Source organism: Oryx dammah, unplaced genomic scaffold, assembly GCF_014754425.2.
Source record: "Oryx dammah isolate SB20612 unplaced genomic scaffold, SCBI_Odam_1.1 HiC_scaffold_8, whole genome shotgun sequence".
NCBI lineage: Eukaryota > Metazoa > Chordata > Mammalia > Artiodactyla > Bovidae > Oryx > Oryx dammah.
In genome coordinates this window covers 38,778,917-38,799,429 of record NW_024070192.1, presented here as the reverse complement: position 1 = coordinate 38,799,429, position 20,513 = coordinate 38,778,917, and the positions used below count along the sequence as shown (strand labels likewise).

General features: G+C 55.6%; 1 protein-coding gene across 3 annotated transcripts in view; it reads left to right on the top strand.

Annotated features, from left to right (window-relative positions):
- SGSM2 (small G protein signaling modulator 2) overlaps nucleotides 1-20,513 on the top strand; it is a 37,714-nt gene that overhangs the window by 7,341 nt on the left and 9,860 nt on the right. For 2 of the 3 annotated variants that reach the window (XM_040243772.1, XM_040243771.1), the window contains exons 3-12: nucleotides 11,570-11,732; nucleotides 11,975-12,136; nucleotides 12,407-12,474; nucleotides 12,574-12,719; nucleotides 12,985-13,119; nucleotides 13,591-13,715; nucleotides 14,106-14,173; nucleotides 14,307-14,467; nucleotides 14,634-14,760; nucleotides 16,266-16,400. In XM_040243772.1, coding sequence (XP_040099706.1) covers nucleotides 11,570-11,732; nucleotides 11,975-12,136; nucleotides 12,407-12,474; nucleotides 12,574-12,719; nucleotides 12,985-13,119; nucleotides 13,591-13,715; nucleotides 14,106-14,173; nucleotides 14,307-14,467; nucleotides 14,634-14,760; nucleotides 16,266-16,400 — 1,290 coding nt within the window. The remainder of the gene's footprint in view (nucleotides 1-11,569; nucleotides 11,733-11,974; nucleotides 12,137-12,406; nucleotides 12,475-12,573; nucleotides 12,720-12,984; nucleotides 13,120-13,590; nucleotides 13,716-14,105; nucleotides 14,174-14,306; nucleotides 14,468-14,633; nucleotides 14,761-16,265; nucleotides 16,401-20,513) is intronic. The other variant, XM_040243773.1, reaches the window with a different exon arrangement.

The following is a 20,513-nucleotide window of genomic DNA, read 5'->3' as shown; positions in this document are numbered from 1 at the left end:
GGCGGCCTGTGAGCAGAGCCCGAGCAACAGGCTGAGGGTCCAGGCAAATCCTGATGCTCTTCTTCTCAAGTTGTACTGGACAGTTTCTTGACTTCAGTCACCCTCAGTCTGCTCCTCTGAAAACAGGGTGGTGATTCCCACCTCAAGGAATTTTCCTGGGGATTGAGATGAAGCGTGTGAACATTCCTACTTTTGTAAGAGCTCAGGAAAACGTCCGTCTTTCCTCCTCTTCTGGGCATTAAGGCTGAAGCTAGGTTTGCAGGATTTGAGGTCCTACTATCTCCCTTTTGGGTAAGTTGATTCTTTGAGATGCTTTAGCTCTTGTCAGGTCCACAGGATCAATCCGATCCCACCTTTTCTCTGGCAGAAGCTCTGCTGGGGAAAAACCATGCTGGTCTCAAAATAAGTGACTTTAAAGAGTATTAGAACCCTACTCCCTTCTACCTATGCTGAGTCCCCCTGACATCAGCCACTGTCTGTCACTGTCACCAGAAGGTGGTGGCCCAGTGGCACCGTGGCAGTGGTGCTCAGTTTCATCCAGAGCACACACAGCAAACGCACAGCAATGAAACAGAGAAAACAGCTTGTGCGTGGGCGCCGAAGGTGGGTGGCGGTGAGGGAACGGGGAAGAGAGGCAGGCGGGAAGCTGTGGGCATCCCACCATCAGGCCCGTTAGGGTGAGAAGAAACTGCCTGCTCTCCTCTGATCAGTCCAGGGGTCCCGGGGAAACAGCAGGGCTTTCACTTCAGCCTCTTGCCTTGAAGCCCATGCCTCTTTCCAGCAGGCAGAGATACCACCTTCAAAAGGAATGATTCTTGTACTTTCAGTCAGTTTCGGTCACTGAAATAGATCAAGAGTCTATGAAATTGACCCAAGTCTCCATTGTTCTAAAACCAGTCCCAAAGCAAGAGGAGCCCGGTTTGGCTGGATTTCAGGAGTTACCTTAGGTCAAAGCGCAAACTGAAATGCCCACAGGGTCAGATGAGAAAGTCCGGATGTGGGACAGCAGGCAGTGGTCAGGAGTGGGTACAGCCCTGGCCAGGTTTGAAGGGGGCAGCCACCACTCAGCTTCTGCAGGAATGCTGGTCCTGGGCTTGCCGTGGCCTTTGTTTTATTTTAAGAGGAGCCAGCAGTCTGGGTTTCTATATGAAATGCCTTTGTTTTATTTTAAGAGAAGCCAGCAGTCTGGGTTTCTATATGAAATGTCCCAGTTTTTAAATGCTGATAACTAACTCCCATTAAAAAAAAATTGTGTGGGCTCAACAAGAGGCATCTGCAAGCCTCTGCCAGTTTGCTGCCTCTGCCTTGGGCTCAGTGCACAGTCACTAAAGTGAACGCCAGCAGGAGGGGCTGCCAGCAGAATAAAGCTAAGTTGAGCCGGGCATCTGAGACCCACAGGAAGAGGAATCCTTACACTGTACTAATGGTGGTGTTCAGTGGTGAGGTGGATCCCAGCTTGAGCTCAAAGTAAGGTTGGTTTAAAGCAGTGATTATCAGCCCTTTCTCCTGCCTGTATCACATGGTGGAATCATAACCAGGGATTCCTGGGGGTTTTGGGCGGGGGGGCAGGCAGGAAGAACAGACATGTACTGATGGAAAACTCCAGTCTTCTGGCTTTTTGGAGATTCTGATATGCCAAGCTCCTTCACCTGCTGGGAAAACGTTCAGAAGTGCATTTTTACTTGGAAGTAGATCCAGTCTTCCCCTGGGTCTTGTTTTAAAAATCTTTTGACCATTCTACATGGCATGCGGGACCCTAGTTCCCCAACTAGGGATGGACCCCACGCCCTCTGCACTGGCAGCACAGAGCCTTAACCGCTGGACCACCAGGTAAGTCCCCTGCCCTGGGTCTTACAGTGGTCCTATCCATATCCAGAAGTCAGCTTTGTTCTGGGGGGAAATGGGAGTGCAGAGAAAGGGAGTGGAGTGAAGGCTGTGGAGACTGGATTAGCTATGCAGTGAGTGACCCCTTTCCCTTGAGCTTTATAGAGGCCTGGGGTTCTGGGCCCCTCTGCCCTGCCCTGGCCCCTCTGTTCATGGCAGACGATGGTTAGGGGGTGTCTGACTGAAGAGGGCAGAGCCTGAGCTAGAAGAGCTTCCCTAAGCTTCCTTAGAATATAGACATTTGAACCAGAAACATCACCTTCTGGAGAGCCTTAGAAATGGAACTGAAAAATCCCTGGGTCAACACCTAGCCCCGGTGTTCCTGTTCCTCAAGGGGAGAAAGGAGACTCGGGGCCTGGCAAGGAACACGCTTTTGTTGTGTGTCTGCTGTGCTTGTTTCTAAACCTGTCTGTCTGGAAGCTGGTCGGGCCCCTGCAGGTGGTAACCTTGTGAGCAGGCCCTGCTGGCACACCCAGCTGGCACACCCGGCCGGCAGGACGGGATCTCTGTGTCCTGCTCTCTTACCAAGGAGTGTGGCTGCAGCGCTACCCTGAGACGCCCCCTCCCAGCCCCCCAGACCTAGTAACTGCCCCCCCGCCCCAGAGAACAGACCCAAACCCCACTGTGGAAGATGGCTCTCTAATATCCCCTCTTCATCTTTTTTTTTAGTTTATGTATCTATTTTTTTATTTGTTTGGCTGCACTGAGTCTTTGTTGTGGCATGCTGGATATTTAGCTGTGGCATATGGGATCTAGCTCCCTGCCCAGGGATCAAACCCAGGACCCCTGCATTGGGAGTGTGGAGTCTTAGCCACTGGACCACCAGGGAAGCCTCTCTCCTCTTTATCTTGAAAAGTCATGTCAAGTTTGCATTTTCCTCCCTAATATGGCCTTTGACACTTTTTGACTGTGGACACTTACTGCTGAGTGAAATGAATGCTTCCTGTTTTCACCCTGCTTCTTGAACCCCCAGGTGTAGGCCAGTATCTCCTGCCACCCCCTCCTCCAGAGGGCAAGGTGCTTTGTGGCAACTCAAGCCCAGGGTCAAACAGCAGATTGTCTGAACTCTGCGTTTGTAATATGCCTGCTCACTCTCTTCCCATGGAGGGGTCTGGGGTAATTTGGGCTCCACCGAGGAGCACTGGGCCTCCCCTCAGTTCCCAGCTCAGGCCTGGGAGTGTCTGCCTCCCCATTGTCTCTGTTTGCTCCATTCCCATTGGGCGCTGAGGTTGGATTTTTAACCACCAGTGGGTAGAAGGGCCTTAGGAGGCCCACGGAGAGATTCTGGGCCTGGCCAAGGAGGTTCTTAGATGTAAATGTCCTCGGGCATTGGGGGTGGACCCAGGCCAGAGGGGGCCAGCCCTGCCATCAGTCCCCAGGCTCCCTGCCCTCCGCCCTACGATCGGTCCACCTGAGGTTGCTTTGGGCTGAGGATGGGAGATGGGGGTGGAGTCTCTGGAGCTGGGAACCGCACCAGGGCTTTATTAACCAGCTCCCTGTTGCTAAGCGGCTTTCATTAGCCGGGGAAGGTCCGCCGCAGCAGCCAGCTCCTCTAGGGAAAGGCGGGGAGATACTAATGAGCTGGAGAGAAGCAGGTGTGACGGAGGATGCGTCCCACCTGGGATGCTGCCGCGTGTTCTGAGAGTCAGACACCAGGCAGTTTTCAGTCTCTCTCTTCAGTGAAAGGGAGCCCTTCTCTCTGCTTCCTGCCCACACTGAATAGCTCATTCTCAGCTTGTGTGTCCCCCACTTTGCACCCGGAAGCTATCGGGTAGGCAGGAAGGCCCTCTGGGGGACTGGCTCGCGCCCCTTGTCTTGGGGCGTGGCTGAGGGCAGGTGGCAGCGGTCTGCGGCCGAGACCCTGGCGTCCGACAGACCTTACCTGGCTTCACAGGCTGACTATGTCACCCAGTATGTGCCCATGCCCTCTTCCTCGGCGACTCTGAACCTGCACCATAAGGCTGTTGTGAGGGGTTAAAGGGGTGACGGAAACCAGGCACCCAGCATGGAGTATGCAGTAGGTGCTCTGTATTGTCACCACCAGCGACCTTCTGCTTTGTTCTTGAAAGTGATCTTATAACCTTCCCCATAAAGCCTCCTAGAGCCCTCTCCCGGATGCCCTCTGGGAATCCATGTTTCTGGGAACTTGGAGGATCTGGACAACCAGAAATTTGAACTCTGGGAACCCAATCTAGGAATTTGAAGATATTAAGAAATTATTATTAATTCTGCAGGTGCAGTACAGGTATTAGGCACATGTTTTTAAAAGTCCTCTTTAAGAGATACATACTAAAATATTTATGGCAAAAAATACATGATGTCTAAAATTGGTTCCCAAATAACCTAGGAATAAGGGGAAAGTGGTTGGAGGTGGTATAACTAAGATTGGTCAAACCTTGCTTATGGTGTGTGATGGGTACGTGGGGCATCGTTGTATCATTCTCTTTTGTATATGTTTGGAATTTTCCATGATGAAATGTTTTGTTTTGTTTTGTTTTTTTAAAAAAAAAAAGCAGAGGAGAGGATGGATGGAAGAAGAGATAGAAATAGCAAGTGTATGTAACTTATTTTACAGGAAATATTTTTATTTCAACACATCTGTATTGAAGGCATCCTTAAATAGGATTCTGGGCATGTGAGCCTACAGAAGAGACAAGTATGCAAATGTGTCCCACCCTCTGGGTGCTGGACCTGGATGTTGGATACAGGAGGGAGGGGTCTAAAGTCTTGCTCCCTCGTGGCTCAGCTGGTAAAGAATCCGCCTGCAATGTGGGAGACCTGGGTTCGATCCCTGGGTTGGGAAGATCCCTGGAGAAGGGAACGGCTACCCACGCCAGTATTCTGGCCTGGAGAATTCCAAGGGGGTTGCAAAGAGTCGGACACAGCTGAGCGACTTTCACTTCACAGCACTACATGCTAGTCACTGAGTTTTCATATCTGAATTTGCCTTGTAGACTGATGACATTGTGTTCACTCAATACACAGAGATTGTCCTATTCCCAAACTGACCCAGGCTCTGTCCCCAACTCCATGTACACACATCTGTGAGCGGTGGGGGCTTCACTGTCTAGCATCGGTACCCAGGGGAGGTGGGGAGAACAAGGGAAGGAGTAGATGTTTCTGAAGGGTCCTCCCTGATCCTGGACCCCCAGTTAGAACCAGGAAGGACCTGTTGTTGGCTGAGGCTGCTTCCTCCCCTTCCCATCCTTGGTCTTCTAAACCAGAGACAGGGTCTGGGCTGGGGGACGTGGGTAGTTCTAGACAGCAAACACAAGAAGGGCACAAACCGTACCCTCTCTTGCCTTCAACAGCCCACACTAGACCAGCCATCATCTGGCTGCCCATTAGTAGGATGGTCAGTTGGGCAGTGGCCTGTCATGGTGAAATTCCAAAAAGAGGAAAAAGGGTAGAAACCCAAGACACTGGACCCCTGCACCACCACAAGAGAGCTGCTATAGAGAAAGCCAGAGGCCTGAAACCTCAGTGCTGACCACAACTGCTGCGGCAGGCTCTGAAGGCTGGTTTTGTAAGAAAAACAAGGGCGTTTGCAGCTCCCCGTCCCAACAGAAAAGTTCTCGGTGCTCTGTCTCCCCATCCGTCAGTGCCCGTGGGAAATCCCCGGCCTTGACAGAGCCACAGGCGTGCCTGTCTGGAGGGAGGGGGGGGGACCGTGGCACATGTCCACCCTCCCCGCCCTGTCCCACCTTCTCGGGCTGCCTACGGAGACCACCCCGAGGAAGGGCACCCGGAGTCTCTCCCTGGAGATCAAGACCAAGCCCTTCCTCAGGGAGACAGCCCCAGATGACCTGTCACAGTAGTGACCACACCATCACGTTCTTGAGAGAGGTTACATAAAGGGGAGCAGCTAAATGGTTTAATACCTAAGTAGGGATACAGGGCCAAGGGAGGTGGTGGTTTATTTTTTTTTAATTGAAGAAAATAGAGAATATTTCGGAGAAGGCAATGGCACCCTACTCCAGTACTCTTGCTGGGAAAATCCCATGGATGGAGGAGCCTGGTAGGCTGCAGTCCATGGGGTCGCTAAGAGTCAGACACGACTGAGTGACTTCACTTTCACTTTTCACTTTCATGCATTGGAGAAGGAAATGGCAACCCACTCCAGTGTTCTTGCCTGGAGAATCCCAGGGATGGTGGAGCCTGGTGGGCTGCCGTCTATGGGGTCGCGCAGAGTTGGACATGACTGAAGCGACTTAGCAGCAGAGGAGGTTTATTTACAAATATGCATGTGTGTTCAGTCACATCTGACTCTTTGTGACCTCCATGCACTATAGCCTGCCAGGCTTCCCTGTCCATGGGGCTTTGCAGGCAAGAATACTGGGAAGTGTTAGTCATTCAGCGGTGTCTGACTCTTTGCAACGTCATGGACTGTAGCCCGCCAGGCTCCTCTGTCCATGGAGCTTTTCAGGCTCGAATACCGGAGTGGGTTGCCATTTCCTACTCCAGGGAATCTTCCTGACCCAGGGATCGAACCCTGGCATCTCCTGCATTGCAGGTGGATTCTTTACCACTTCACCACCTGGGAATCCCTTATATACAAATGGAAAATATCTAATAGGGAAAAGTGAAAGATACAGGGAAGGGACATTTGCTGGATTGATGTCCTTGAGACAGTGGGTCCCTTGCCGAGCTGGGTGTGGCTGGCACTGGCCTGGCTCCCTGGGCAGCCAGTGTGAGCTCTGCACGTGGACTTTGCTCTGCATCCCCAGCGGGACAAGGAAGATGGATATGTGCTGGATGAACCTCATTTCCTTCACCTGTGTAATTCTGGAATCTCATGGAAGGGCTGTCTCCTCCCAGTGAAAGTCTGGATGGGAGAGTTGTTTCTTGTTTTAGGGCTTTGAACAAGGCTGCGTGCCAAACTCCCTCCCCCAACACACAAAGCTGAAGCAAACAGCCAGCATCACCAGTGCAGGCAGAGGGAAAATGTACCCCCGTTACCATAGAAATGCTCATTCCGCGTGGAGGCAGCTGTTATAAATCCCTGGGTGGAAATAGCCGGTCAGGGAAGTGGGAAGAGGAAAGATGTGTGATGCTGGGCCTCACCTCTTTGCTCCGCCCACTTTATCCACCGTGTGAAAGGAGGCTGCCCATCCTACCCCGGTTTCTATCTCCAGGGGGGTTGCTCCTCTCCTGGAAATCTTGGTTCCCCCCTCCCAGACTTTTAAAAATTCTGCTCTGAGTCAAGTCCCCCAAAATTCCAGGCCCCAAAGCAGCCACCTGTTTAACTGTCCTCACTCGGAGGCTGAACTCGCCCGATGCACAGATGGCAGCTGGCGGAGGTGGGGGCCGGAGCACTGAACACACCTGCTCCTCCCGTTATCCACCCCTCCCGCCTCGGAGCCTCGGGCGCAGCCTCCACGCCAGGCTGTGCTGACTCCGGTCGCCGTGTCCTCCACCTCAGCCAACTAGCGTCATCCTTGGAAGGCCGTTCAGTGGGCCCCCCTGTAACTGTACTGGGCTTGTCCAGGCCCCTTGGCTGCTGAACCCAGTTTAGTTGGGGATGTGCGTGTGAGAGCCGGGGCTGCTTCTGAGGACCCAGGGCTGATTGAGGACCCTTGTCAGTGTCTACTGCTGCATTTCCTGGGCAGCCATGGCTTTAGTCCATTCTTTTTTTTTTTTTTTTTTTGGCTGTGTTTCGTCGCATGTGGGATCTTAGTTCTCAACCAGAAACTGAACCCACACCCACTGCAGTGCAAGTGCAGAGTCTTAACCCCTGGACCACCAGAGAAGCCCCACTCGCTTTAATCCATTCTTGTGGGCTCCTGAGACACCAGAGCTGCTCTCAGCCCACGGAATCATTTCTCGGTCTCTGCGCAGCTCAGATCACCAGTGGCTGCCCTAAGCAGAGCTCGGGCGCTCCTGTAAGAGGGGGGAACCAAACTAACCTGCAGACCCTACTTGCTGAGAGCTGGTGAAGGGTGGGGTGCCCATGGACAGATCTGAGCCTTTCTGAGTTGTGTGACAATTCACCTCCCAGATGGAGAGAATCTCTGGCATCTTTTCATGATGCAATTATTATCATTTTGATTCAGTAACCTGGATCAAAAAATCAAGACTATATTGCTTCTTGTGCCTCCTTCCAGACTTTTTTATCCTAATCTTAAAAACATTGTGTTCTTTGTTTACCCCACCCTTTTTGTCATCCAAAGGTCTCTTTTGAAGACTTTTCTGTTCTCAGCTCCTGGAGAGCATCCTCACTCTTTTTCAGAGTGGCATTGTAATTACACCGTATGAGCGTGTCGTGCATGCGTGCGTGCATGTGTGCGTGCGAAGTTGCTCCAGGGTGCCCTCTCTACTCTGTCATCCTGGCTCACTGGCAGCAGTTCCCTGAGCCTTGCTGTCAGTGGACCAGGATGACGGAGTAGAGAGGGCACCCTGGGCCCCTCTGGTGCTGCAGCTCCAAAGGCCACCATAGGTGGGGAGTGAGAGGATCCAGCTTGTTGAGTCATGTCTGTTTCTCTGCTTCAATTCACTCACCCAAATGCTTCCCTCCCAACCAGTCACCAAAAGCAGTAACAGTGTCGATTTGTTCTTAATCAGCCTGTGTTTTCCTTATGTGAAATGAGCCGAACGACTTATCAGGATGGTGTTTCCCATCTTTGGGGGCATCTGGAGTGGCTGTGGGTGGTACTAGGAACCCTGGTATCTGAAGCCTTCATGTCACTGCTGGGGGACCAGGGCCGAGACAGCTCTGTCAGAAGGGGGACGGTTTCGGCTGACTTGGTGATTTGGCTTGCCAGGGCCCTCTCCTCCAGAGGCTTCTGTGTGGCCTTTACCCTGGGGAGGGGAGCTTACTGGTCTGTGAGAGGCCCTCCTGGGGAGTGTGGACAGCTGGAGAGTTGGACACTATTGCTGGTGGCTCTGCAGCTGCAGCTCTGAGTGTGGGTTCACTGTACACCGGGAGGGACCAGGCGGGTCTTTGTGCTTGAATCTCTGTGAGTGTCAATCAGTGGACATGTCTGTGATTCTGCTCAACCCAGAAGTCTTAGAGAGGGGTTTTAAAATTTTCTGGGATCAGAGACCCCTTTTAGAAACCAAAACTCAAGGATTCTTTATCCGGAAAAGAACCACCCACCTATGCATGTGGGAGGAGGCTGATGATTCTGTGTACAAAGTTAGGAGCTCTCTGGAAAGTCCAGAAGCCCATCCACAGACCCTCTCAGGAGAGTAATTCTCAATTATTATAAGTGTTATGATCTTATTTTGCCTACGCACTGCACACGATAACATCTTTCATTGCACGCACTTCTCCTCTGCGAGATTCAGTCCTTTGGGAATGGGGGAGGCGTAGTGTGGTCTAACAAGTCCTGACTCAGGAGCCTGGGGAGTCAAGAGTAGGAACACCTGGCAGAGGGTGTTACTTTGGCAGAGGGTTGATTACTTTGCTTGGAAGGTAGAGAGGCGAGAGAGATTTCTCCTGCTGCAAACATTGCCTGGCACCTTGCCCGGGTTTCACAGGAGGCACTTCAGGGCCACAGGGTGAGTGGGGGCACCGGATGTGCTGTTCTTCTCTCAGCATTCCCTACTCACGGTGATTATGGAGGCATGCCTCCGCCCACCCCCAGAGAACTCTCTGCCCAGAGGCTGCCTGGCAGGCTGGGTGAGGCTAGGCCCTGCTTGGATCCCCAGCTCCCCAGCCTGGCTTCGCGCGTGCCACTCGACGGTCGCCTGGGGAAGGTAGGAAGGCTAATGACTCATTACCTCGGCAATTAGTCACATCACTGAGGAGCTCGGTCCCCTGCAGGACTGATGCCGCCTGCTGCCACTCTGGTTCCTGTTCCTCTCTGCTTTTCTCCCGCTCTGAACGGGCACTGCCACCCCGGGAAACAGTCACCACCTTCCTCCAGGTGTGGGCGTGTAGCTGCAGCAGGACCAAGAGACTAGGACTAGAGGACCACTCGTCTGTGCTCCCTGCCCCAGGGCTACGTAGGACCTCCAGGGACCTACCACGGAGCGGGTCATGTGACTCTGAAGCGGAGATTCCCCCACATGCCTCGTACACACATGACACCTGTAGATAAACCTGTCTGCGTACACACGTGCTCACACATGTATGAATGTGGCAGGAGGGAAAGGCTGCATCGCCCAGGCCTGAACTCCCAGGAGAGGGCAGGGGCGCTAACTTCCCCTCCCCTGGGACCACTCTCATTGAGCTGGCCGGCTTCCAGGTTGGCCTGAGGGACTCTCTAAACTTCTCAACCTCAGTGCAAGAGACAGCCAAAACTTACAGGACAGCAGTGACCAGAACAGTGAAGGCAGAGATTAGGTGACAGCCACTGCTTTCAGTGGTTATTTCCGAAGAGCAGGTTTCTTTTCTTTTTTTTTTAAGATAGTTTTATCTATTTGTTTTTGGCTGTGCTGGGTCTTCATTGCTGCACGGGCTTCTGTCTGGTTGAGGTGAACAGGGGCTACTCTCTCTTGGTATGTGGGCTTCTCACGGCAGTGGCTCCTCTTGTTTCGGAGCACGGGCTTAGGACCTGCTGGCTTCAGTAGCTGCAGCATGTGAGCTCCGTAGCTGCAGCTCCCAGGCTCTAGAACACAAGCTCAGTAGTTGTGGCTCACGGGCTTAGTTGCTCCAAGGCATGTGGGATCTTCCCGAATTGGGGATTGAACCCACCTGTGTGTCCTGCACTGGCAGGCAGATTCTTTACCGCTAGCGCCACCTGGAAGCCCACCTCCAGCCCAGTCCCTGTGAAAGGAGAACACGTGAGGCAAGAGGAGACCTCCTCCCACCTGTGAGCCCCCACCCCCAACATACCTGGAGGAGGTGAAAGGGGCTCAGCCCACGTTTGGGGCCCTGGCTCCTCCTCCCATCTCTGCCACTTTGTGATGCGAATCAGCCTTCTTCCCTTTCAGGGCCTTTCCTTCCTCAGCTGTAAAACAATCAGCTTAGCCTCAGTCATGGCCAAGCCCCTTCCTCCCCCATACCTCCACACTAATTTCTTTTTAGCATCTGTCTGTGCCCAGGGCAGCTCCCCACCCTCCCCCACCACGCCCTTCTTTGCTTCCTGTGGAGCTTGTCTGCTGTAAGCAGCATCCAGACGGAGAGAGTAGGCCTAGCCCCTAAAAATATGAATGAATGAAGGGAAGCCCTCCCTGCATGGGAAGGAGAAATCTCTCACTCCTGCAGGGCTCATCAATAATTCAGGGCCGCCGTCAGGTCTGATCTCTGCAGTGGCTTCATCAATATTTCAGCTCCTTCTCCAGAGCCTCGTTCCTTAGCAACCGCATCGTTGGTGCTCTCCAGGAGGGCTGCCGGGCTGTGTGCTCCCCTCGTCCCTTCTGGGGGTGCTGTCCGCGCTTGCCCTCGTGGGCAGGGGTGGAGTCACCCATGCCAACCCGCCCTGGCAGCTTTGTCCTCAGAGCCTCAGGACAATGCCACATACAGGAGGCATGACACACCAGGCCAGGTGGCAGGAGGGGACAGGGATGGAATGGCACGTCAAAGCCCCCAGGGGTCCACCCTGGGCGGGCAGGGGCATGGGCGGGAGCCCTTTGGGAGGACGTCGGGGTGTATCTCCGTGGCCCCCCTAAGCCTGAACTGCACGCCCCAGTCCTCGCCTGGGGCAGTCCTTGCCTCTGTGCTCCCCACAGATATGAGGGAGGGGGTGTTCTCCCCATCACCGTCTTGCCTAGGCTCAGTTGCCGACCCTCTGTGGCCCAGGTGCGGTGGAGGCTTGCCTCCTGCATCAGCTGAGGCGCCGCGCTGCTGGCTTCCTGCGCAGTGACAAGATGGCAGCCCTGTTCACCAAGGTGGGGAAGGCGTGCCCGGTGGCCGGGGAGATTTGCCACAAGGTGCAGGAGCTGCAGCAGCACTTGGAGGGCAGGTGAGCCCTAGGCCGGCCCCGCCCCGCCCTCCTGCTCCGTCCATTTCCAAGGGCCTCTCAGGTGAGGGGCCAGACCAAGGGTGGTGGTGAGGGGGGGGCCCTTTCATCTCCAACCCCTCCTCCCAGTAATTCCTCTGGATTCTCATCCTGTGGCACCAGACTCGGCTCCCAGAGCCACCAGTCTGCATTGTGGCTTGCCCCCCAAGCCCTCACACTCCTAGAGCCCACCTCTCTCTTTGCAGGAAACCCTGGGCAGGCAACCAGGAGACCCTGCGGAGACAGGGCTCTGCCAGCGGGAAGGCCCCAGCCCTCAGCCTGCAGGCCCTGAAGCACATATGGGTACGCACAGCGCTGATCGAGAAAGTGCTGGACAAGGTCGTGCAGTACCTGGTGGAGAACTGCAGGTGACTGCCCTTCCCCGAGACCCGCTCCCCACTCCCACCCTGGTGCCTGACTGCCCACCATGGTCTCTAGGCATGCACCATTCCCTGTAGCACCCTGAACACATGGACCACCCCAGGCCACCCACAAAGCTCAGCCCTTGTGGACTCATTGCTGCTTGATTACTGGACATGGATTGGGTCCTTGTGTGGACGTGTTTCCTTGGTGAGCTTGACGGCCCTGGAAGGAGGCCCGGAGACCTGCAGTCACCCTGTCTGTCTCTTTCCTGGCAGCAAGTACTACGAGAAGGAGGCGTTACTGGCAGACCCTGTGTTTGGCCCCATCTTGGCTTCTCTTCTAGGTAAGGATGGGATCAGAGAGGCCTGTGCTGGCCTACAGCGGGGGCTCCAGGGCAGGTGCCAAGGGGCCACCCCCGAGCTGGTGGTCCCTGTCTCCACAGTGGGACCCTGTGCCTTGGAGTATACCAAGCTTAAGACAGCTGACCACTACTGGACCGACCCCTCTGCTGATGAGCTGGTCCAGAGACACCGTATCCGGGGTCCCCCGCATCGCCAGGACTCTCCCGCGAAGCGCCCAGCCCTAGGAGTAGGTGTCCCTCTTCCCACCCCGTGCTCACTCAGGGTGGGCCTCTGGGCCTGTGGCGAGGGCAGCCAGCCTATGCGCTCCTGGCAGATACAGGCGGTAGCGGCCAGCCTGGGAGAGCCTTCCCCGCACTGGCTCTTACATAAATGCCAGGAGCACAGAGCTGGTCTGAGGCCAAGGGCAAACTGGGGACAGGAAAGACCCTCGGGGTCCTTGGCCCCCAAGCCGACCTCCCCGGACAGGGGCCAAGCCGTGACTTTGTGCGCAGATCCGAAAGCGACACTCAAGCGGCAGTTCGTCGGAGGATAGGCTCGCCGCCTGCGCCCGCGAGTACGTGGAGTCGCTGCACCAGAACTCCAGGGCCCGGCTGCTCTATGGCAAGAACAACGTGCTGGTGCAGCCGGTAGGGGAGCCGAACGCCCCCCACCTCTCCCGCTTCCTGAGGGGCCCAGACCTCCAGCCACATCCAGCCCTCCCTTCAGAGGCTTCATTTCACACGCGTCATGCCCAGCCTTGAGCTGTCACGAGCCACGATGGCATCGACTCCAGCCCACTGAGACCAGGCCTTCCGGGGGCAGGAATGGCGGCCAACAGGCAGGGGGAACACCGAGCCTGGGTATCACTGACCCGGACCCATCTGCTAGCCAAGAGGCTCACGGGGCAGAGGTAGTGGCCCCAGCCAGGCAGGGAAAGGAGGTGCCCACATCTGCAGGGGACACATGGCGCTCCTGCTTCCTCCCGGTCCCCAGGCCCAGACCCTGTGATGGGCCCAGTCTGGCCTCTGCTGAACCCACCTGGAGCTCCTCTTCCACAGGCCATCAGGAGCCTCTCAGGCCCTCATCTTCTCTGTCCTCTGTGTGTCTCCTGTCTGTAGAAGGAGGACATGGAGGCTGTCCCTGGCTACCTCTCCCTGCACCAGTCTGCAGAGAGCCTCACTCTGAAGTGGACCCCCAACCAGCTCATGAACGGGACTCTGGGGGACTCTGAGCTGGAAAAGAGGTGAGGGCTTTGAGACCCCCTCCCAGGAGTCAGGGAAGGGAGTGGGCACTTGCTCCCTGGCGGAAAGGGCATGGAGAGACCCAGCCTGCTCCAGGGGGCAGACCTCACTTCTTACCCAATGCCAAGAATTGCAGGGAGAGGCTGCCTGGGGAGGTTCCCAGAATCTCTCAGACCAAGCCAGGCCTGGGCACAGAGAGGTTTGTCTGAGCCAAGTTCTGGGCAGCTGCGACTGCCAGGCTCTCTGCTATGAGGACAGCACGGGGTCCCGGGGGACACGGCTGGCCGAGGTCGCTGCTCAGCCACAGTCACGCTATCCTCTGGATAGTCTCACGGCGTCTCAACGGGGTGGCAGGTCTCGGGCACAGTGACACCAACCTGATTCCTCTGCAGCGTCTACTGGGACTACGCCCTGGTCGTGCCCTTCAGTCAGATCGTCTGCATCCACTGCCACCAGCAAAGTGAGCCTCCCCTGTGCTGGGTGCAGGGGTGAGGGGAGAGAGGCTGCGTGGCCCACGGACCTCCTGTCCCCCTCCCACCGCCCCCTGGCTCCGGGCCCTCCCCCTGGCCTCACTGGTGCACATTCATCCCCAGAGAGCGGCGGCACGCTTGTGCTGGTGAGCCAGGACGGCATCCAGAGGCCACCGCTGCACTTCCCGCAAGGGGGCCACCTGCTATCCTTCTTGTCCTGCCTGGAGAACGGCCTTCTGCCCCGAGGGCAGCTGGAGCCCCCACTCTGGACCCAGCAGGGCAAGGTACCTCTGGGCGAGGGGACGTAGGGACTGGGTTCTCTCCTGCCCCCCAACCCCCATCCCCCATCCTTCCCCACATGGAGCTCTTCGCACCAGCCTGGGGGTCTCCTGCATCAGACCCCACCCGAGGCAGACTGACCACCCACCCCACCCTACCCCACCCCTACAGGGGAAGGTGTTCCCCAGGCTACGGAAGCGCAGCAGCCTGCGGTCCGTGGACGCGGAGGACGTGAGCACGGGGCGAGCGACCGACTACGTGTTCCGGATCATCTACCCTGGCCACAGACACGAGCACAGTGAGTGTCTCAAACCTCGCTCAGGAGGAAGGGGGGGCGCTCCAGGTGGTGGGGGGTGCAGCATCACCTGGGGCCAGGGTGACCCAGGCAGGTTGTCGCTCAGCCTCATGTGGGACCTGTCCCCCAACAAATCATCCCTCTGAGAAGTAGCCTCTTGTCTATCTAGCTGTCTTCTCACTTCGTAACCCCAGGTCTCTTGGCTCAGAAGTCACTGTTCAGTATTTTCGCCATCTTTTCATGCCCTGCCCCAGGGGAAAAAATGCGATGAGACTAGAAACAAGGTGGGGAGCTCTCCGTTTCGCCTCGGCCTGCTGCCTGACCCCCATAGGGAAGCCTGGGTGCTGAGTCAGTGCTGCCTTATGGGTAGTTTGTGGGTGCAAATTGTTCTCTGACTCTGCTCTAGCCAGGCCTCTCCCCCAACCTGCCACTGCTGCAGAGGCAATAGTGGGAGTCGGGGGCATCTAGGGTGAGGTTTGGAGCTACAAGGGGCCTCTGGAGGCCGGGAGTTGAAAGTTGGCTTTGTTCTCGTGGGTTATTGCCCCATCCGGACGTAACCCCTTTGGGCCCCAGGGGGCTGATCCACAAGCATCTACCAACCCCCGAGCTCCCTTTCTGGTCAGAGCACTGCGGTGAGCATCACCGACACGTGAGCACTGTGCACTGCCCACGGGTTTCTCCCAGCCAGACTCGCTGAGCTTGGGGGCAAGGTCAGGGAATGTGCCAGCCCAGAGCACGTATTTGCCAGCCAGACCACCTTCTCCTCATACCAACAAGTGGTTGACCGGTGGTCTCTGTATTAGTGGACAGGCTGTACAGACTGCAAACACACAGCCACAGCGTGAGTTCCCGACCAGTGTGGAGGGCAGGAGGTGTGGGGCCCCTCCCCTCCCAGGTGTGCCGCTGAGGAGGAGACACAGCTTTGGCCAGCCGTGTTTGCCGACCTGGCACTTAATCTCGGGCTCTTGCTCGGCTCAGCTGTTGCAACTTCCACTTGCCCTCTTCAAGTCTTGTCATTTCCCAGTTTCGGTCACCTCAAGGAACAGAAGCCCAGGGGGGTGACTCATGACTCAAGCTCTTCGAGAGCAGCTCCGGAAAGACCTGGGAAGGTTGGATTTTCAGTCTGAAGAGGGGGATTTTAGGGTGACATTCAGATGTAGTTCAGCCTGACCACGACATGAGCCGAAGAATCTGCCGACACTCATGGCCGGCCTCAGCCGTGCAGGGCCGGGGCGCCCCTGTCTTTCACTACCCCGACTGCCCCCATCAGTTCTTGCTTCTGTTCTTCCTAGAGAGGGCATCCTTCAAGAGTGAGCTCTGTAGCTGCCTCCCGGCCCTCACTTTCTTCCATCCTTTCCCCAGTAACTCATCAAAAGGCTCTCCGGTCCCCTCTTCCACACCCTGCAGGCTCAAGGCGACCCCAGACTCTGTAAGGAGGGAGTCCGGACCCTCCTGCCCTGGGACCAGGGTCCTCACGCCTCTGCGTCTCTGCTGTTCTCTTTGAGCAGTCACTATTAACTACCACCACCTAGCGGCCAGCCGCGCGGCCTCGGTGGACGATGATGAGGAAGAGGAGGATAAACTACACGCGATGCTCTCAATGATCTGCTCGCGGAACCTCACAGCTCCCAATCCGATGAAAGGTTTTTATCCCTCCCCGTCTCCCTGATCCACCCCTTCCTCCCGCCCCGCCCCAACCCCCTGGGCCCATGTGCCACCCACCGCAGGGGCTCAGATGGCAGTGTTGGCATTACAGGACTTGCACCCAGGAGGCAGATCAGGGAGGGTGGAAGGAGGCGCAAGCCAGAGGGACAGGACCAAGAGCAGCCAGCTCTGGGTTCCCCATTGAACCTGTGAGGGGAGGCTTCCCACCGGAGAGGGAAAAGATTAGAGATTCCCTGGTAGGAAGTCTGATTATCTGGTTCCCTCCTGGGAATGAATGGCTCTCTGAGCCCTGTTCCCGCTCCGGGGGTGGATCATGCTGCTAAACCCAAGACTGTGTCTTTCTCTCTCTCCCACTGTCTGGAAAGACAGGCCCGTGCCTCTGCCTCCCGACTGAACGTGAACAGGACGGAAGAGCAGGCCCCTCCTCGGCAGGGCTAGGGGCTGGACAGCTCATGGGGACAGGAGTCACCTGTGGTCAGGGGAGGGGTTGGGGCCACCATGGAGAGAGACCCAGGGCTCAGTTGACCCAGCTAGCACTTTAGCATGAAATCTAGAAATATCTGTGCCAAAGATATCAGACAGCTGTGTTCCCGCCCTCAGGGACCTGAGTGCAGGGTTACAAAGACCCCTTTACTGGGAATGACAGGGCAGTGCCCACAGCTTCTCTGGCCACCAGTCCTCTTGGGGCAGAGCTTGACTGGTGGAGAGGCACTGGCTGGGGGACCAGACAGGCCCAGGTCACAAAAGAGTGGTTCTGCAGGGCTGAGGTCCTCTTTCTCAGATCTGAGGGGAAGCATTCCCATGCCGCAGATTCACTTCTTTCTTCTATTTTTTCATTGAAAATATATATTGTGTCCATATAGGAGCTAGTGGAAAAATCTTCGTCTCTATCTCTTTCCTATACTCCGTACGTGTGCTAAGTAAGTCACTTCAGTAATGTCCGACCATAGCCCACCAGGCTCCTCTGTCCATGGGGATTCCCCAGCCAAGAACTCTAGAGTGAGTTGCCATGCCCTCCTCTAAGGGATCTTCCTGACTCAGGGATTGAACCCGAGATTCATGTCTCCTTCATTGGCAGGCGGGTTCTTTACCGCTAGCTCCGCTTGGGAAGCCCTTTCTGTTCTCTAAGAATGACCAATTAAATATATAAGCGCCAACATTTTAGATGAGGGTGGGGTTTATACAACAAGTAGGAAAAGAAACTTGAGACAATCCATTGTCCAGGATGAAAGTCAGCCCGTCTCTATTCCATCAGACCTTAATGCAGACACGGAACCCTTTGATTCTGTTGCCCCGTTGCAGGGGGCTTGATTGCTATTCACGGTCACATTCACCTGCAGACAACATAGCCAGAGCTTTGAGGTCAATAGATTTCAATGAAATACACACACACACACACAGTTTGTGAGGCAGATTTTTACAAAAATATCTTCCAGTTTGTTTATGCCTCCCTGTATGCACTTGAACAATTCCCTACCATTCTATTTATTTGTTTTTATTTTTTAAACGATTTGCAATGTTGTGTTACTTTCAGGTACACAGCAAAGTGATTCAGTTTTGTATTTATATTCTCTTTCAGATTAGTTTTCATTATCGGTTATTGTAATATTGACTGTAGTCCCCTGTGTTATACTGTAGGTCCTTGTTTATCTATTTTACCTGTAGTAATATATTTATATGTTAATCCCAAACTCCTAATTGATCTCGCCCCCCCCCAGCCACAGAGTAATTCCTTCTCCCCTTTCCCTGCCCCTACACAGGGAATGTGAGGCTTCCCTCATAGCTCAGCTGGTAAAGAATCCGCCTGCAATGCAGGAGACACCGGTTCAATTCCTGGGTCAGGAAGATCCTCTGGAAAAGGGATAGGCTACCCACTCCAGTATTCTTGGGCTTCCCTTGTGGCTCAGCTGGTAAAGAATCCACCCGCAATGTGAGAGATGTGTGAGTTCAGTACCTGGGTTGGGAGGATCTCCTGGAGAAGGGAAAGGCTACCCACTCCAGTGTTCTGGCCTAGAGAATTCCATGGACTGTTTAGTCCGTGGGGTTGCAAAGAGTCGGACATGACTGAGCGACTTTCACTTCCAGTTTCACAGAGGGTATTCAGGAATATGCGACACTCTCATTATACAAAATTCTACCAAAGAATCCAGTTCCTGAGCTTGGCCGCCACGCCTGTAACGGGCAACCCAGCCCATGGCCTAGAACACGCCTGGCACACGGCTGTCCCCTTACCCACCAGGTCCCTGCCCTTGCGCCTGCCCCCTCTGCCAGGCCTCCAGTGGGACCCCCTCCAGGCCAGCTGGTAGGAACTGGGGGACCCTCACTCCCCACGTTGGTCACCTGCACTGGGCCTGCCACTTGGGCTTTCCTTGCAGACCTGTGCTAGGTGCTGATGCTCATTTCCAGGTTAGCTGGCTTGGAGCAGTGTAGGAAGGCTAGTGAGGAGAGTCGGGGAGCTCCTTCCCACCCCACAAACAGTAGTCAGGCTGAAGGCTGGGGGTGTCCCAGTAGAGCCCCTGTTTGGTGGTTGTGGAGATGAGGAAGCCATCCCTGGATGCTCTGAGAACTGAGGCCTCCAGGGTGAGAGAAACTTAGAGGGTCCAGGGGCAAGGGGGCTTGTCTGAGCATCCTCTTGGGGAATGCAGGGGTCCCACCAACCCAGTGTATAAGCCCCCGACCCCAGCCCTTGAGAAGGAGGAGGTGTGAGAGCATTGTCATCAGGTTGCCGGGGGATGGCATGGAAGCCCCACCTCCACTCCAGTCCTTAATGACAACACTGTTGAGTCCATTCTGCTAGCTGTTGCTTTCCAGGCCTGCGACATGCTTGACTTGTGCATGTGAATCAAGTGGCGGGGGTCCAGACCCTCCCCTCCCTCCCCCTCCTCCCTCCCCCTCCCCCAGCTGCCTCCCCACCGAGCAGAGATGCTGTTCACTCTAATTCTGCTCCAGGCCAGGCACCTTTCACTCGGAATCTTAGGGGCTGTGGGGTTCGACCACCCTAATTGTTTCACTTCAAACTTTCCTCATGCTCAGAGGAGAGAGTCAGAGTCAAACTGGCCCAGCAGACCCTCCCCGTCTAGCCTGCTGCCCCTTGCCCAGTCACTCCAGAGCTCCGGCTGTCTGCACTGGGTTAATTCAGAGATGCAGTGTTCAATGCTGGCTGGCTCAGCTCCTTCCTGGAGAATTAAGGTGAAGAGCATTGACCCAGGACACTTTCCTTGGTTGGGCCCTGCTTTCTGGGCATGAGCTCGTTTTCCTGTGTGCCCACCCTCTACACCTGGCACACCCCCACACCCTGCCTGCCCACCTGTTGCTGCCTGCTGCCTACCTGGCTGGGCCCTCTGCCACTCTCCCCTGCCTCCCCCCGCCACGGGCGTCGCTCCTGCCTGCCTGCCCCAGGGGCCTGATCTGGGCTCCTGCCCCACCCCACCTGCCTTTGTCCCCTCCTCCTCCTTCCCAGAATCTCAGGCATGGCTTGCACCCCTCCCTCCCAGAGCCGCGGCCCCCCCACACACACCCAGTGTGTTCCCTTAATTTGCCTCCGGGTGGAGCTGAAGGGCCAGATATCAAAAAATCCCAGCTGTGGATCTGAAAAGAGAGTCCCCGGGGCCCAGACAGGGCCGCCTCTGCGGGGACTGGAGGGGGTCAGCTTACTCCTGCCCGCCAGAGCACGCCCAGAGCTGGAGTCTGCCCCAGACTCACAGCAGCCCAGGGCCCAGGCTGTAATGTGCAGAAAGAAACTCCTGCTTGAACGAAGTCTCTTTATCACACACACACACAGACACACACAGACACACACAGACAGACACAGACAGACACACACAGACACACACAGACACACACACACAGACACACACAGACACACAGACACACACAGACACAGACACACACACAGACACAGAGACACACACAGACACACACACACACAGACACACAGACACACACACACACACACCGCTCTCCCTCTCTCTCTCCTTGTCTTCTTCAGGCTTCTCGGTCCTTTCCCTCCTCCCTGGCGTCTTTTCCTGGTCCTTTCACTTTCTGCCCTCAGGACTCTGCTTCATCTTTGTGGCTCATCTGACCGTCAGATT